The sequence below is a fragment of the Anguilla rostrata genome, chromosome 6 (genome assembly GCF_018555375.3).
Source record: "Anguilla rostrata isolate EN2019 chromosome 6, ASM1855537v3, whole genome shotgun sequence".
NCBI classification, from domain to species: Eukaryota; Metazoa; Chordata; class Actinopteri; order Anguilliformes; family Anguillidae; genus Anguilla; species Anguilla rostrata.
The window spans coordinates 26,761,001-26,777,717 of record NC_057938.1 but is presented as its reverse complement, the minus strand read 5'-3'; the positions used below and the strand labels follow the sequence as shown (position 1 = coordinate 26,777,717).

Genomic DNA, 16,717 nt, shown 5'->3' with positions numbered 1-16,717 from the left:
TTCACAGTTGTTCTTCTTTGGGGGTATGTCCCCAGATGTCCTCCTAGAGGATTGCAGTTCTCAGGGTCTATGCATTTCAACCCCCACACCATTAAAGTTATGCCCTTGCATTATTAAATGTAAATTCATTTTTTAAATCTCCCTCTGTGAAATTCAAACAGGGATATGATGGAAAAATTAGCAATGTAATCCCTGAAATAATATGTAATGTATGTAAAGTAAATATCGTACAGTAATGTGAGCGCTTAAATTAATTAATTATTATTATTATTATTATTATTATTATTATTATTAATAATAATAATAATAATAATAATAATAATAATAATGATAATAATGATAATCATAATCATAATAGTAATAATAATAATACTAATAATATTATTATTAGTATTAGTAGTAGTAGTAGTAGAAACAGTATAAGTAGCAGTGGCAGTACAGTTATTTTAGAAAAAGTATTCTTTAGATGAATTATTTAATGGAACATCAAATCAGCACATTCATATCTTGCTCTCAGTTTTGGCTTTTCACACCAATTTTTTGCTTGGCTAGATTTAGACAGTTTTACTTTTTTCACTGAGATTGAGAAAATACAATTTGTTTTGGCTGTGGTGTTCAAAAATGAACCAACAATAAACAACCTAAAATGTCCTAAATAAAATGGGTTTGTGGCATGCACTGCCAGCAAACCTGCATTATAAGTGAAACATAATGACCGAGAATATAAAAACAGGATATATGGGTGTTTTCTTTCCTTTGTTTATTTTTATGCACTGCATACCTATGGTATGAAACCCCAGTTTTGGAGAGAAAACAGTCACCCACCAAATTCTTCTGGATTGTTACCAAAAAAGACGATAAATGTATGTATACATCATAAAACTAGCCAAATTGGAAATAAAGATAAAAAACAACTTTCCTTTCTTGGCTACCCCTTGTATTTTCTGTACCACAAAATTACAAAGTGCAAATTTATATACTGTGTTTATGCAAGCTTTAAATAAATCTGACAAAGAACATTATGGCAGCTTTTATGTAATGTTACTGTTGCGTCAGTACCCAGCCTCTGTGAAGGATTTGAGTTTTGTGTGGTTTCATTGTGACTTCTTGGGAAAGGGCAAATAATGCACATAATTGCCAGCCCCGTAAAGCAGTCATGAGTGTCTGGTTCATAGTTAACTGTTTTTTGGGATGAGGTTTTTCTGCCAGTTCTGATGACATGATGACATTATCTGTTTCTCAAGCACAATCCGTGAGAGCTTGACGATATTTGAAGTCATATGTATGCTGAAAGGGAGAGAAATCTTCCAATAATGTACTCTGTGAAACATGATCATATTGCATTTATATCGATACAAATATGTGTAGAAATCAAGAACATTTTCACATTGATTAGTTTAAAAAAATGGTTGGTTATGATTCTCCCCAAAAGCACTGCAAATATACATTTTAAACAACGCAGTGATATTGAATTGTGGTACATAGTTGCACTATCATTGATAGCTTAGTAATCCATTGGTTTGTCCTGTTTTCTGTTAATGTGTTATACTGATGTAAGGGAAAAATTAAATTCAGTCATTTAGTTCACATTATGAAAAAACTTTAAATAACTGGCTTTTCAGTTGATGACAAGCACTTATTGATGACAAGTTCTCCATCAGATTAGTGCTGGTTTTTGTTGAAGGGCAACAGTTCTTCACCATTTCCCTGTTTCTGGCTCTCTTTTACAGCCTTGTTGTCTCTCTCTCCCTGTTTGCCTTTCTGTAGTCTCTTTCTCTCTCCCTCTTTCCTTATCCTAGGTCTCATTTTCTCTCCTTTTCTCTTGCTCTGTGAGTGTGTTTCTGTCTCCCCCTCTTTGTTTCTTCCTCTCTTGTTTTTCACTTGCACACCCTGCTCTCCTCTGCATACTTCTGTCAGGTGTGCTCTGTTTTTCCAGTCCTGGAGAAGAATCTGGGCTGGGATCCAAGCCGACACTCAGCACCCCACTGCTGTACTCCAAACAAGAAGCAACACATTCCCCATCCCTCAGTTCCCTACATTTTCCCCCACCAGGGCCTTGTTTACATTCTCTTTCCGCTCTGGATTGGAATGCCAGTCCTTGGACCATTTTGTTTTTGTATAAATAAAAGCTTTTAGTCTAATCGGGGTGAGGGGAGGGGGAGGGGTTGGGGGGGTTTTGGGTTTTTTGGCACCTCAGCCCTGGACTGGACCAGGACAGCTAATTTATTCTTCTAACTCAAGTTATGGCTACTTTTCATTTGCAATTCCATCTCCTGTTCTTTGTCTTTAGCAATGTGGAGTAGTCAAGAAATGCACAAACTGTGAATGGACCTTGCACAGATCTTGTATGTGATGATCCAATTAAATATAGGAAATACATTTTTAAACCATTAGATTATCTTGTATCATAATGCTAATAAAATGAGGGTTTGCATGGGTAGTTTTCTTTACTGTCTTAAGGATTGGAGTGATTATAACCTTGCAAGTGTGCCCATGTAAGATCACATCATTGATTCAAATTGTCATTTGATATTTTTGTTATATAGTTTTTATTAGCTGCGACCGCAGCTCTATAGCTCTGTCTGTTGGTCGGTCGGTTAGTTGGTTGGTCGGTTAGTCCACAAAAGTGTCCCACCCCATAGTGGCCACAGTTTTCGCCCCAGGAGGCTGAAATTTGGCATGGAGGTTGGTCATGAGTCTGAGTAACTTTCAGGCCGATTGACCAAGAGGGGGCGTGGCGATGGGCATGGCCTATCACAAAAAGACGCATAACTCCCGAATGGATTTACAGATTTGCAAGATTTTGTGGAAAGTTTGTTATGAACCAAAGAAGAGGTCATGTGTTTGTGTGAGGGCGTGTGCGTGGATGCATGCACACATGGAGGCGTGTCGGGTCGCAGCTATTGCGGATTCGCGCTTGTTGTTGTTATATGTAGTTATTATTATCATTATTAATATATAAGATGTAGCGGTATGTGCATTACATTACCACCATGACTGATTCATATTCACCATTGTTCCCCTTTACACATGAAAGTATGGTCTAATGACTAATCCAGGGTTTTCATTCATTGTACATTTTTTTAAAAGTTCTTCTGAACTTTACAACTACAGAGTAATTGCATGCAATGTCTTTGTATTTAATGATCTACTGATCATACAGTGCTCTATTCTCCTCACTGTAAGAGAGAGTAAGTTCAAAAGAAATGGATACACTCTAGAAAAGAGCAAACCATTCAAGTAGAGATATATTATTGCTTTGGAGATGATCTTTGAGAGCGTCTGGCTTAAGATGAACTGGATTTTGGAAATTATGCTATATTATGTTGTTCAAAGCTATTAGGCTAATGCTTTTATTGACAGATTCAGGACCCTCAGAAGTGGTGTACCATAAAACCTGTGACTCCAGCTGTGCTTTAGCATTGAGCTAAACCATAATGCTATTGAAGCCATGATCGGTGCAAGATCCAAGTTGGGCTTCGTTTCACAGAGGATTAACATTAAGATGTTATCTTTTATGCAGATATTATGGTGTATTTAGAATAAATATGTTTATAAAATAACTTTTTCAAATTAGTCAAATATGAAGACAAATATCAATGCTGTTAGTGTGTAGTTCATCCATGGCGTTACAGTATTGGAGGAATTTGAAGTTGAGTTGGAAATAGTAGTAGCTTTCATGGCATTTGTATTATAGCCTTGTTAGTCGTATAGTCTTGTGTGTGTATATATAAGAAAACTAGCCTATAAAGGGTCAGAGAGGAACCACCCCTAGAAAGCACTTCATTTTCTGCAGTACGACTGTGCTGTTGCACACCAGCCTTATGTTCCAAATTCAGCATTATTATAGGGTGGCAACCCTGAAATCTGACCACAATTCTGTCTTTAAACTGTTAGACTCCTCTGTGCTGCTCACATGAAAACACAGTACAAAAGGGCAAGATTGACATTAGGCATACATTGGAAAATAATATATGTAACTATATATATATATATATATATATACACACACAACATAGATCTTGCAATGTATCCTTATTGTACACCCTGAGCAGTAAAAGATTATTTTCACGCTGATTATATAGCAAGTACCTACAGCCACCTTTTATTGTATACAGTATTCCATATTGCTTTGTATAACCTCTACTGCCCTTGTATAGATGCCTGATGGACAATGGGCATTTTAAATTAATACCACAATATTTTTTCAAGTTTTAGCAGCTCTGCTGGAATAGCCTGGTGAAACAGGAAGGTGTGTAGTACTCTAATCGGATGATGTCACTCTCAGGACTGAATTTTGGACAAGTTCACACATCTCCTACCTGGCATTGATAATGCAACATGTACAGGCCGGCAGAATATCAGCTCATATTTAAATATTATTTACCATGTGAGTATATATTTGCATTTAATGTACAACAGTATACAGTTCCAGTTGTATGAAACAGGGAATTCAGGATTCACAATAAGCTGTGCTTTAGAAATGCACCGATATTCACAATATCTTAGCTTCTTCTGGTAAATGATAATGACAAGGAGACTTGGTGTTATTACTGAACTGTAGGTCACTGATTTTCATAATAATAATGAAACATGTTTAGAACTAGAACTACAGTACTTGATCTGGCTTATAAACAAATTATTAAATGCGAGTTTTACAAACAGGACAGTGAGCCAAAGACTATTCACTATTGATTTAAAATATGATGAAAGTTTTAGGTATGTTTTTAAATATTTCCTCACATTAAGACATAGGGATCTTTGGGATGTTTGTTGGAAAGTAATTTAGCAGCCTTTTCTCATCATGATGTAAATGAATCATTTTCTACAGACATTTGAAGTAGATGAACAGTAATGTGGCAAATTGAAGACTCGTTAATATTTCATTTTAGGCACCTGAAATCATCAGGGTCATGGTGCAGTAACAGTTACTGTTTTCTGTAGCAGAATGCACAGGGGCAGTCTTGAAAGGGGAACTGCCCTACCCTCAGAATGCTCTTGGATTTAAATCTCAGCTTCCATACTCCTTCAATCATGTAAAATACGCCCCCCCCCCCAATGGTTTGCCTTCATGAAAATTTTTTTCTTATCATTGATGTAATAACACTTGTGTGTGTCTTTTGAATAGGCAAATATCTTGTAATTGTGGTAAATTTATTGCTTTCACAAACGTTAACACATTAGGAGCTTTGAAGCATTGTTTTGGGTTCATCTGAGCTGCAGCCACTCTATTTTCTACTATGGGGTTAAACGGAGGTGTTATACTTGGGTGACGTAATTGTTTTGGGTGTGGTTCTGTACATTTTCTATGAAGTATTATATGTTACGGTTTGAAAATGAGAGAGGTCAGTTATTCTTAAGGTTTTTAAAAATGCATTACAAACAAATGATTGATAAGGGCTATGTTTGTGGTTTCCCCAAAGTATTAATGGCAGAGGTCCTACACGTCTGCTAAACTCATGAGCTCCTCTGCAAATGACAGAGATAATAAAACCTCAGACTCAGTCTCCATAATAATATGTTGAACCTTTCAATGAATGTGTGCTATTTAACTAAATTGGCATTGTGTAGTCTTGTTTTCACCAGGTCAAGTGTTGGCTATAAAATGTGAATTCCACAGCTTGCTTCATGTCGCTGCTGCTAACCCTCTGAGGCACTTCCCCCTCTACCCTTCCCCTGGGGGGGGGGCCCTGATGTTAAAATTTTTGGTCCTCAGCATGGACTCAAGAGTCTCTCCCTTTCCCCACAGGAGGGAGCGATCTTCTGCAATCGCTGGGAATGGGACAGATCTTTTCTGCTTTGGAGACATCTTGACTTGGGGGAGCAGCTGAGTGACGAAGAGGAGGTAGGCGTCCTGAAGCAGAGGACACCCCCACCCACGGAGCCTCGTCCCTTTGCCCCTCCCCCTGCACCTCAGCCCCTCCCTGAACCATGCCTTTCCGGCTCAAGCCCTGGCGCACCCGGCGCTACGTCTTGAGCAAGAACTGCTTTGTGACGCGCATCCGTCTTCTGGACAACAACGTCATTGAATGCACGCTGTCGGTGGAAAGCACAGGCCAGGAGTGCCTGGAGGCTGTTGCCCAGAGGCTGGAACTCAGAGAGGTAAGGGTATACTGGAAATTAATATATGTGAATGTGTTTGAATGCGTGTGTGTGTGCGCGTGTGTGCATGTGTTTTATTTTATTTATTTATCTACAGGATGAAGACAGGAGTTTCATTGCTATAATGTTAAAATGTGTCAGATATATGTTCATAGCACTTGTTTATTTTAAAACATGTCCCAGGATTTGCTTTAAAATAAAAAGAAAAAAAATAAAGTATTAGTCATGGTAATAATATGATAATCTACATATGTATGTCTGAGAAATATTAAAATAAAAGAAAAAATATATTGAATAACAATAATAGGCAAGCCTAGTTCTGCTGGGCTCTGGATACAGCCTGTGGGGAACATTGTCTGTCAGAAATTGGAACCTTTGACCCATGACTTTGTGTCACATAGGTTCCAGAAGACTTCCTCTTTATTCAAAGTCAAAATTGTATCACTTTTTATTCATGTTTTTTCAGTCAATAATGAAAAGTCTATGAATCCAAGGTATGGTGTATGGTGAGTGCCATACCTTGCCATACCTCAACAAGGTCTCTGGCTATTGATAGCCAACTAAGCTAGCTGCACTATTAAATGGACATTAGTGAAGTAGCTAGTTAGCATATTAGCTCCTTGTAACTAGCCATTGAGCCGTAATATAGAAACTAGTGGCATATTTACTAAGCATGCCGCAAATTATCGTCAGTGCTGCAAAATTCTGCGTTACCGTATGTTTTCAGTTTAGCGGGGTATTTACTAAGACTGGTTATGTAAATGAGCACACCCGCAGCAAGTTCATTTAAATACACGGCTGGTATTTAAATCTTGCGTATATATGGCAGGAAAGCAACATTTTGGTACAGCTCCATTGCTGGTGAAGTCGGGTTTTGGACAGGTGTCAGGATCCATGGATGCAATGATTAGACGGAGGTCTCTGGAGGTGATGGGTGCTGTCATCTTATAATTCTAACGCGCTTCTGAAGTTTTATTTGAGGCATGTTAAAATTATAAGCTAACAGCGTCCATCGCCTCCAGAGACCTCCAGAGTCACCTTCCCTCAACTTCTCTAACAGGCTACTCTTCCTAAAGATGGAGTCTTTAGGAAAGGAGATTCGCTCCTTTTACAAACTTAGGGGAGAGTCACCATAAATGTCCATTGTGAGAAATGTCATTAAGAAATGCATGCTAAGGGGAATTGCTGAAGTCAAGGCCAGATCTGAACAGTAGTATAATGGCTAAGGAGTTGGTAACCTAAAGATCGCCAGTTCGATTCCCCAGTAGGACACTGCTGTTGTGTCCTTGAGCAAGGTGCTTAACCTGCATTGCTCCAGTATATATCCAGCTGTATAATTGGATACAATGTAAGTCGCTCTGGATAAGAGCGTTTGCTAAATGCCTGTAAATTAAATAAAATAAAAAATGTAATTGAAGACCAAGAGAAATATCTGATAGAACTGCTCATAGACTGGTCCAACGCAAAATCCACATGTTATGACAAAGAGCCGAATGAATAACCTGCTTGTCTTAACTTTTAGTTCTGGTTTGAGATGTAACTGAGGTCTGTGTTGTAGGTGAGACCTCTGAATTCAAGGTGCTGTCCATGGGGTAGTTTAACACAGTGGGAATCTGAATGATGCAACAATTTGTGTCCTGCTTGCATACATGTGGCTGGCTCTGGTAAAAATAAGGACATATTCACATAATTGATATCCTATTCCTATGTTTCCAAGTAGTTTTGATGCTTTAAAATGAGGATCTTTTGTCAAAAACACTGTGAAACATTTAAAGTCATGGAATGCTGTTTTTTTTTTAAATCAAAAAATTTCACTAGTTATTTATCAAACTCGAAAGCAACCATATGTTACATTAGGAGTAGTCCACTAATTTATTTAATGTATAACATATGGTAACTTCTGTGGCTATTGCATATTCTGAAATCTAGAAAGATAAGTTCGCTCACAATACTAGTATGAAAAGCAAACTGTAATCCTTTTGACTGAATAAGTTAACTTCCCATCCTCATGTTCTCTTTAATTCATATGCACTGTTAATGTTTTTTCTTTATTCATTACATTTCTGGATTGGCCAATCATGATGGGCATCAATCTATTCATTTTCCTCTCAATCAGGAGTCAGTCAATTCAGGCATCAACAGCAAAGTAGAAATAGATACCAAACTGAAACTATCACTTCAAAAATGCATTTTTATGCATTTTCAAATTAAATAAACATTTTGTATTTTGTAACATAAAAGAATAACTGAATATGAAAGCATTTTTCACAAATCTGAGCTTTCACCAGGCAGAGACATTTTGTATCTGAAATTCCAATTCATCTGTGGCTCTTCTACCAGACCAGGTTTCTACCAGAGCAGGTTTCTGGGTCATATTCTGCCCTCGCAGGGAGCATGTTGGTGCTTGTTCCCCTACTGTTTGATTAGCCCCATGCAGTTCTTTCAATTCTTTCTTTTTGTGGTGATGTTTATCTAAAGGCAGCAGTGAGTGAGTTACTGTAGCTGGCATTAAAAACCAGATGTGAAGCTATATGAATAAACTAGTAGACAAGGAAGTAGCCCATAGCCTTATAGCTGCGAGTACCACACATTGTATATCCACTGTTTTTGTGGATCTGTTTACAGTATATAAACATTTAGTTGTTTAAATATTGTATAACTACTACAATAACACTGCATGATGTACACTCAGATTAAATGGCAACACTCACCAGATTAATTTGTCTTAGTCAGAGGTGTAAAGTCCAGAGTACAGAAAGTCATGTGTTTCTTCCACTCATTCTCACCAATTAGTTCTACCTCCTGGTTGGAGAATTGTGTTAATGAGCAAATCCAGCTGATTGGAAGAAAATACTGAGGGGGGGAGGGGACTTTTATTTTCTAAACCTGAATTTTCTACCCCTGATCTAAATGCTTTTATGGTCTAGTCGTGTACAGTAGCATACTGTGCATGTAAGGACTTGCTTTCTCCATTGTCTGTCCTGCCCTTTCTCCATCTGTATTTGGCCACTTGGCTTTGTAAACACTTATAACATGATTCAGAGAAAATCACCCACTGATATCTTTCCTAGCCCATACTATTATTTTGTTATTCTTTTCCTTATTTTCAGTCATACTGTATCTGTTGCTCTTGTTACTCCCTTCGCCACTCGTTGCATTACATTTTGGCATTTCGAAAATGCTCTTATCAAGAGCAAACCAAAGTAGTTGTTTTTAACATACAGTCCATTTATGCAGATAGATGTTCTTTGTGGCTCAAGTGTACAATGGTACAGCTAGGAATAAAACTCATGACCTTTTGTATTACAAGCAACAAGCACAGTTCCCGGACCATTACCATGTGTTATGACCTGGTTCTAGGTCAGACCATAACAGGAAAAAGGAAAAGGAAATGAATTGGAAATGGGTAATGATTGCTGCAGACCAATGAGCAACTCCAGTCCCAACCTAAACTCCTAACTAGAGTTTAACTAGTCTTTGGAGGTTTACCGAGTTTGGGGCGGCTTTAAACACGGAACTTGAAGACACTTAATCTACAGGCTGAGACCAAGAGTCAGAATACCTTCAACGGAGATTTAGAATTTCACCTTCAAAAATTATAAACAAAAATGAACAATGCAAATAACAATAGATTGTCCCAATGGAAGGATTTATAATCCAGCTGGGAAAACTCTAACTAACTGGAGTCACTATGCTGTGGGCTGTGGGGCTACATGAGGGTGGAAACAGAAAACGCGAAAGAAAATGTCTAATCTGATGATGAACCGTAAGGAAATCAGAGACACTCAGATGCAGCAGAGATAAGGAAATGTAAACACCAAATTTTAGGCTGCATTCAGACCAGATCAGGCAATGCGGCACCTTCCCGCTGGGTTGTGCGGAGGTGTGGGCGTGTCACTACATGGCCCATTGTGTGTCATGTTGTGAACTTTAACCCCCCCCCCCCTCCATTTCCTGTCCGCTAACTCAAACAAATGGACACAAACCGAACTAAGCTTCTTGCTATCGTTATTGCTATAGCTACTGCACGGTGATTAGCATCTTTGTACTCCCTCATGGCAGGGTTGTACAGCTCTGGAAAGGTCACCACGGCGGCGATCAGTCACTCTTCCAAATCTTCACAGTTGCTCGGTAAACAGCAGAATGCTACATGGTAATTTAAACAAGGCTCTTCTTCCCGTGGACGTCTTCCGCTCTGATCGACGGCTTATGTGATTGGCCACCGCAGCGTGACGTCCGGTTGCGTTACGGCAACCGGACGTCAACAGAATCAACCAGAAGTTGATTCTGGTTCTACTTCCTCCCGCACGGCCGCTGCGGTTTTTTTCTGCACCCCATGCGGTCCCCACTCCCGCAGCCTAAATGCACTACCCCCATTCAAATGAATAGGAGGACTGCCGTTTTTCCCGCATTGCCGGATTGTGTCTGAATGTGGCCTTACACCTTATGCTACACTGCCTCCCCATTCTTGTTTCTCTGCTTGCCAGGCATTCTTGCCAGTCAATCAACTCCCACTCATGATAGGGAATCAATAAACATGGGTCAAGTGTAATGAAACTTAGTTGTTAAATGGAGAGCTGTCTACTAACTCAAATATCCCTGCAGTTGTTATAGTGAAATCACACCAGAATTCTTCATCCCAAATTTGATTTCTCATATTTTATAAAACTGATCTTACAGTATTCATAGTGTCCCTGCCATGGACTGGCTTTGAATCTGTAGTCTCCAGTTACCTTTTGTTTCAATAACGGGTAAACCGTGTAAACTGAAGTAAATGAAGCAGCTACATAATTTTTTAATCTTTTTGACCCAGGTGGTAAAACATACAACAAGTGCAAATCTGCAATAGCTGAGACCGTACACATGCATGCATCCATGTGTGCGTGCATCCATGCACACACCATCACACAAACACTTGACCTATTGGCTCATGACCAACCTACACAAAATCTTTTGTAAATCTATGTATCCATTCGGGATAGGCCACGCCCATCGCCATGCCCCCTCTTGGTCAATCGGCCTTGAAAATTACTCAGCTCTACCGTTGGTCGTGACAAATTTCAGCCTCCTGGGGTGAAAAGTAGGACACTTTTTGTGGACCAACTGACCGACCGACCGACAGACAGAGCTATAGAGCTGCCGGTCGCAGCTAAAAATCTCTGCACTTGGAGTTTTTTTTTCTGTTTACTGCTGTTTTCTGCATCTGAGGACGATTATACTATGCCACCATTTAATTCAATTAAACAAATTAACAGTCAGTGACTGAACTTACTCTGATGTTTGTAACATTTTATGTGTGCCATTTGGGATTATTGGAACTTGCAAGGCGAATGTGGTGACATATATACTGTAGATTAGATTATGGTGTGAATGAATCATGCAAATCTCAGAAGGCAGGCTTCAGAAGCTTGTCTACATGTGAGGTATTCTCATTACTGCTGTTTTCGTTCAGTAGCTTTTTTATATTTTACTGCTGCTATAAAAGATCATTTAAAGCCCCCTTGGTTTCTCATGGTGCGTTTACAGTTGCTCCTCTGCCCCCAATGTGTAGATCAAAGGGATTGTTGCATGGCTGAAAAAGGCTTTTAATTGAGTGTTCTGAGCTTGCTGCATGACACCAGTGTTCTCTGCCCCCGGAATCGTATGCACAATCTTCTGCTGTGACTGGAACATGGTTGGGAAGAGCCACTGTGGTGCCCTTGTCCAAAGTTGTTCTCACTAGATGTGTTGCTCTGCTGTTGTCTAAAGGGTTTTAAGCAGAGTGGTTTTGATTTTTTATTTCTACATACATTTGTTTGGTCTACAGCTTTAGCTAAGAAGATTGCATTCCCTACAGATTTAACCTTGCAGCATTGTGGGTAGATCCATTGCGTTGATGTCAAGAAGATGAGTTTTGCTCGCACTGTGTTGTGAAATTTGTCATGTGTCATAGACGTAATAAATGGATGCAGTCAGGCGCCGCTGCCTGAGCACCCCCTTCATCAACCTACTCCACAGGCCCTTATGGCATGGCTCAGACCACAAGGCATCATAGGATATGCAGGTAGCTATTCTGGGCCTCTCTGCCTTATGTGTTTGTCCTGGCATTAGGGACATTAGTGCCATAGCCCTCATTACACATAAAGTGCACATAGCAGCAGTCAGGGCAGCACTCAGAATGGGACTGTGGACTTTTCAAATTATATATATATATATATATATATATATATAAAATAATTTTTATTTTTTTTATTTTTTACTGTATACTAATGAACTGTATACTAATTTAGGATCCACATTTAACTTATATGAAGCAAATAGCTACAACTTTCAACAGTCACAACTTTCTGATGCCGCATTTTTCATTAAATGTGTTACAGTCCTTCAACAGACTATGCATTGTATTACTTAATGAGATATTCTCATCTCAGAGAGGCAAAATGCAGAACACGCTTTACATTTCCATTCCGAATGATGACACAATAGTGACACTCTCCCAGGCAAGTCAGAACTTGTTGAAGCATAAATTCTTCACAGTAAACCTCTAGACAGCTATACACCACCTGTACTCCAAGAACAGTGATTACCTACATTGTGTGAAAGAAGTGGTTTGAGTCTATGATTGGTGCTGAATGAAATTAACATTTTTTGTAGAAAGTGGATGCTTACAATTGCTTTCTAAGGCCTTCAACTCCAAATGGCTGGTGATTTTTAGGCTGTTTACCCTCAAATGTATTTTGTTGTAAAAGCACCTCTGAAAAAGTGCTTCTATGAACCAAATTAAAATAGTGGAAACTTAGGTTGCTTTACAGATGGCAAAGGGGTGCATTTTTAATGAAATAACAGATGTTTATTTATTTATTTATTTAACCTTTATTTACCCAGGGTAGGGTCACTGAGCACAGATGCTCTTTTGCAGGAACGCCCTGCTTCACACTCATACACATTCACACCTGGGAGCTGCCCAGTACAACCACTGGAGGGAGACAACATTTTTTAGCCAATTAAATCTGGGGATGATTAGGTGGCAAGTTTTTGTGAGAGCCAGATCTGGGATTTTAGCCAGGGGAACACCAGGGAACCCCCTACTCTTTGTGAATAGTGTCATGGGATCTTTAATGACCACAGTGAGTCAGGACCTCGGTTTAATGTCTCATCCGAAAGACGGCATCTCCTACAGCACAGTGTCCTCATCACTGCACTGGGGCATTGGGGTTTTTTATTTGACTAGAGGGAAGATTGCCCCCTGCTGGCCCACCAACACCACTTCCAGCAGCAACTCAGTATTCCCTGGTGGTCTCCCATCCAAGTACTAACCAAGCCCACACCTGATTAGCTTCAGCCAGTCAGCAGGAGCAGAGTGCGTGGTGGTATGGCTGCTGGCATGTGGTACAGTAGTGAATGTAAATCTGTGAATAATGATGCTAGGTTGGCTCCTATGAATAAGAACAATTCCCTTATCTCTCTCTCATTCTGAAGACTTCATGTTGTAATGCAATTGGCATTTTCTCAAAACTTATTGCTGCTATTGATTTGTTATTAATACTGTTATTTCTCAGCAGATACCCTGCTGTTAAGTTCATGCAGGAAAAACAGAGGCACTGAATTCACCTGAACGCCAGTCTAGAATTTTGGTGAGGAGGACATTGGATTAAATTACGTCCATATGAATAAACTAGGAGGCTCAAACTGCTGTCCTCTCTCAGCGAAAACCACTACTGGTGCCTTTTATGCTATGGCCAAACAAAAACGTAGGCTACATGAGTAACAATAGGTTTTAGACATTATGTTATCAATACATAATTTCACACAGACAACTTACTGAAGTTATTCCTCCTTTGTTTGTGTAGCATGTATGCAGGCTGACTATGTAGACTCTGGCCAAATGTTACCTTTAAAAAAGTTACACTCAAAAGTTACAATCAAAATGATCATTGTCAGCCGCTCCATATTTGTTAATGTGTTGTATCCTATTTGTCCAAACTGTGTTTGGTATGAATAATGTTAAAAATGCCACTAATCAAATATTGACAGTTTATGATGGTTAGCTTGCACTCATTTTTAACCCAAGTACAACTAGATATGCTAGTTCACAACAGAAAACGTCCAAAAAAGTTGTAATATGACTTCTAACACTATCTTTTCTATAGCTTTGCAAAGATTAAACTGAATTAAAAGAACCACAAAAACAAGATGTAATGCATTAAATTGTTGATAATCAAGTCCAATGCTTTGTGATAGCCTACCAAGGTAATAGACTTTTTGCCCCAGGGTTGCGGAAACATTCTCTTTTGTTTACAAACACAAACTGGGTCTTTTAGCCGGCTGGGCCAACCCAACTACTTCAGATTAAAGACATAGATACTGCTTTGATGGCATTTCCATTAGATGTCTGCAAGACCTGCCTGGAATAAGAGTAAACGATGTTCACAGGATAGTCAATTCAATGACTAGTGCCCACACAAGTAAAAAGGAGAAAGTCGCCCCTGACAGGCTCTGCTGACAAAGCAATGCATGCCACTCGGTCACTCTAGCCAGGGAGGCTAGCACTATGTGTTGAGTTGACTCATAGAGACATATTTTAAGTGCATCTTATTTTAAATCAAATTTGTATTATTTTTGGGTAGAACTAGTAAATAAGTAACTAAATAAAATAGGGATCACAATAGATTGTGATTCATGGGGGTGCAATGGCACCCCCTGGCACCTATGACTGCACGCACCTGGTAGCAGATACTGTATCATTGTAGCAGATGAACTGAGAAATACACTCAAGCCTTTCTTGAATAATTTAATTATAATCAAATGGCAATATTCTTGTCTGTTTCAGGGCATGGTCTGGGTCTTATGAGAAGTGTTTCATGCACATGTACTGTGACCAATTAGTGTGCCAAATAAAGTTAAATCATGTGATTACGGGCAAGAGAAGAACAGAGAGCATTCTGTCCTGAAACATTTTAGTCTAGAACGTGGCAGTTTAGACTGATTGGGGATGTGGCGCTTCTTACGGCTCAGTTTGAACCTGAACTGTGCCAGTGCCGAGTGTGAACACCTGTGACAGGAGTCCTCTGGGGTGACAGATAGTAGGCTGTCTGTTTAATGCAAAAAAATTTGATCAGAGGGTTTTATCCAGCATACCATCATCTGCTAGGGAAGTGCCTGTGCCTTTCCCCCCCATTTTCTCATAAATAGTCATGACATTATGTAGAACACATTTGTATTCTGTGAAACGGTGGCTCTTGTGAAACTGGAGAACTGTGTAAGAAATAGTCTTTAACAGTAGATGTGTAAGGAATGTCTGATGACTGCGATGTACACATGCTCTAGTGGATGTTTGGAAGTTGAAATCATCAATTGCGTTTCTGTAGGAAAGGAAAATGAAGATACAAGCAGTTGTGATTGATACAGTCGGAGAGCTCCTGCAAGTGCATAGCAGAGTACATGGAATCCCTGAGAGAATGTGACATAATCCTCAGTCACTCTGTGATTACCAGTACCAGTAATTAGATTTTGGAGGAGGATATGGGGAGGAGGATATGGGCCCTTCTAAAACATGCTCTGCATTCACTTTTCAAGAATATATCTTGTTTTGCATTATAACAGTGTCCCCTTGGCTTGTACACAAGTCTTTACTTTTTCAAATGATTGTTTCAAATGAGAGAAAATCTAATCAGTTTTATTTGTTTATTACTTTTTAAAGAAAACTTTCACAAAGATGTTTTGCAGAGTAGCAAGAAAGAACAAAAATCAGGCCTGAACCCCCAAATAGCAAGAATTTAAGATTTTTAAATATTTGTAGATATCTTTATGGTTGTGTTGTTTTCCCATCTGCTTGTGCATTAAAGGCAGGCTCTGCAGGATTTACTTGAAAATATTATGAAATAGCCATGCTGAGGCATATCTACGATGCACAGGCAATCTATGTTTTTACTTAGTTTTGCTGAATTTGTACACCTTTTACTTGTATTTGTTATTTTAAATGTATTTGGGTCATTTCTGGGTGTGGCACTCTTCTGTGTGGGGGAGGGGTGGTTGTGGCTAAAGAGCCTGTGGTTTGGGATCAGATTCCAAGTGTTTGTTGCTAGTGTTCTGGAATGGCAGATGCTAAGAAGCCTAGCTACAGTGAAGCAAAAAGACAGGGCTCGTGCAAAAAGTCAACCTTTTTTATTTTCCTTCGGTGGCGTCGGCTGACATTCGCCAAGGGGATGAAAAGCGAAGTGGAGTTGGCCTGTGTTCTGTTGGACCCGTAAGGAACGTTACTTTTAACTAGTTACCTTATGCAGGTAGATGCCGAGGTTGGGCAGCTTTTGTATCAAAATCTGTTCGAGGAGAAACACAAAATAGCTGCACCGGCACAATGAAGTAATTACCGTATGATGTTCCCACATGCTAAGGGGTAAAGATTGTTATAACATTGTCTAATTTATGTGGAACCATTCATGTTGCTAAAAATGCTATATTCAATATCTATGACCACCGCACCTCTTCGTTTGATATTTTGCTTGTAGCGCTGGAGGGTGCGTCTTCAATGGACGTACAGTTGGGGTTTAGGATGAAGAAGGTGTGAGTGGCATTTACAAACACAGAGTCTACAAGGGCTGCAAACTCCTACATAGTACACCTTTAAATAGTTTTT

General features: G+C 39.3%; 1 protein-coding gene across 2 annotated transcripts in view; it reads left to right on the top strand.

The window, feature by feature from the left end:
• The window catches only part of LOC135256951 (tyrosine-protein phosphatase non-receptor type 14-like), a 71,343-nt gene that overhangs the window by 23,547 nt on the left and 31,079 nt on the right, over positions 1 to 16,717 (top strand). For both annotated transcript variants that reach the window (XM_064339261.1, XM_064339262.1), the window contains exon 2: positions 5,750 to 6,102. In XM_064339261.1, the coding sequence (XP_064195331.1) occupies positions 5,932 to 6,102 (171 nt within the window). In that variant the 5' untranslated portion in view covers positions 5,750 to 5,931. The remainder of the gene's footprint in view (positions 1 to 5,749; positions 6,103 to 16,717) is intronic.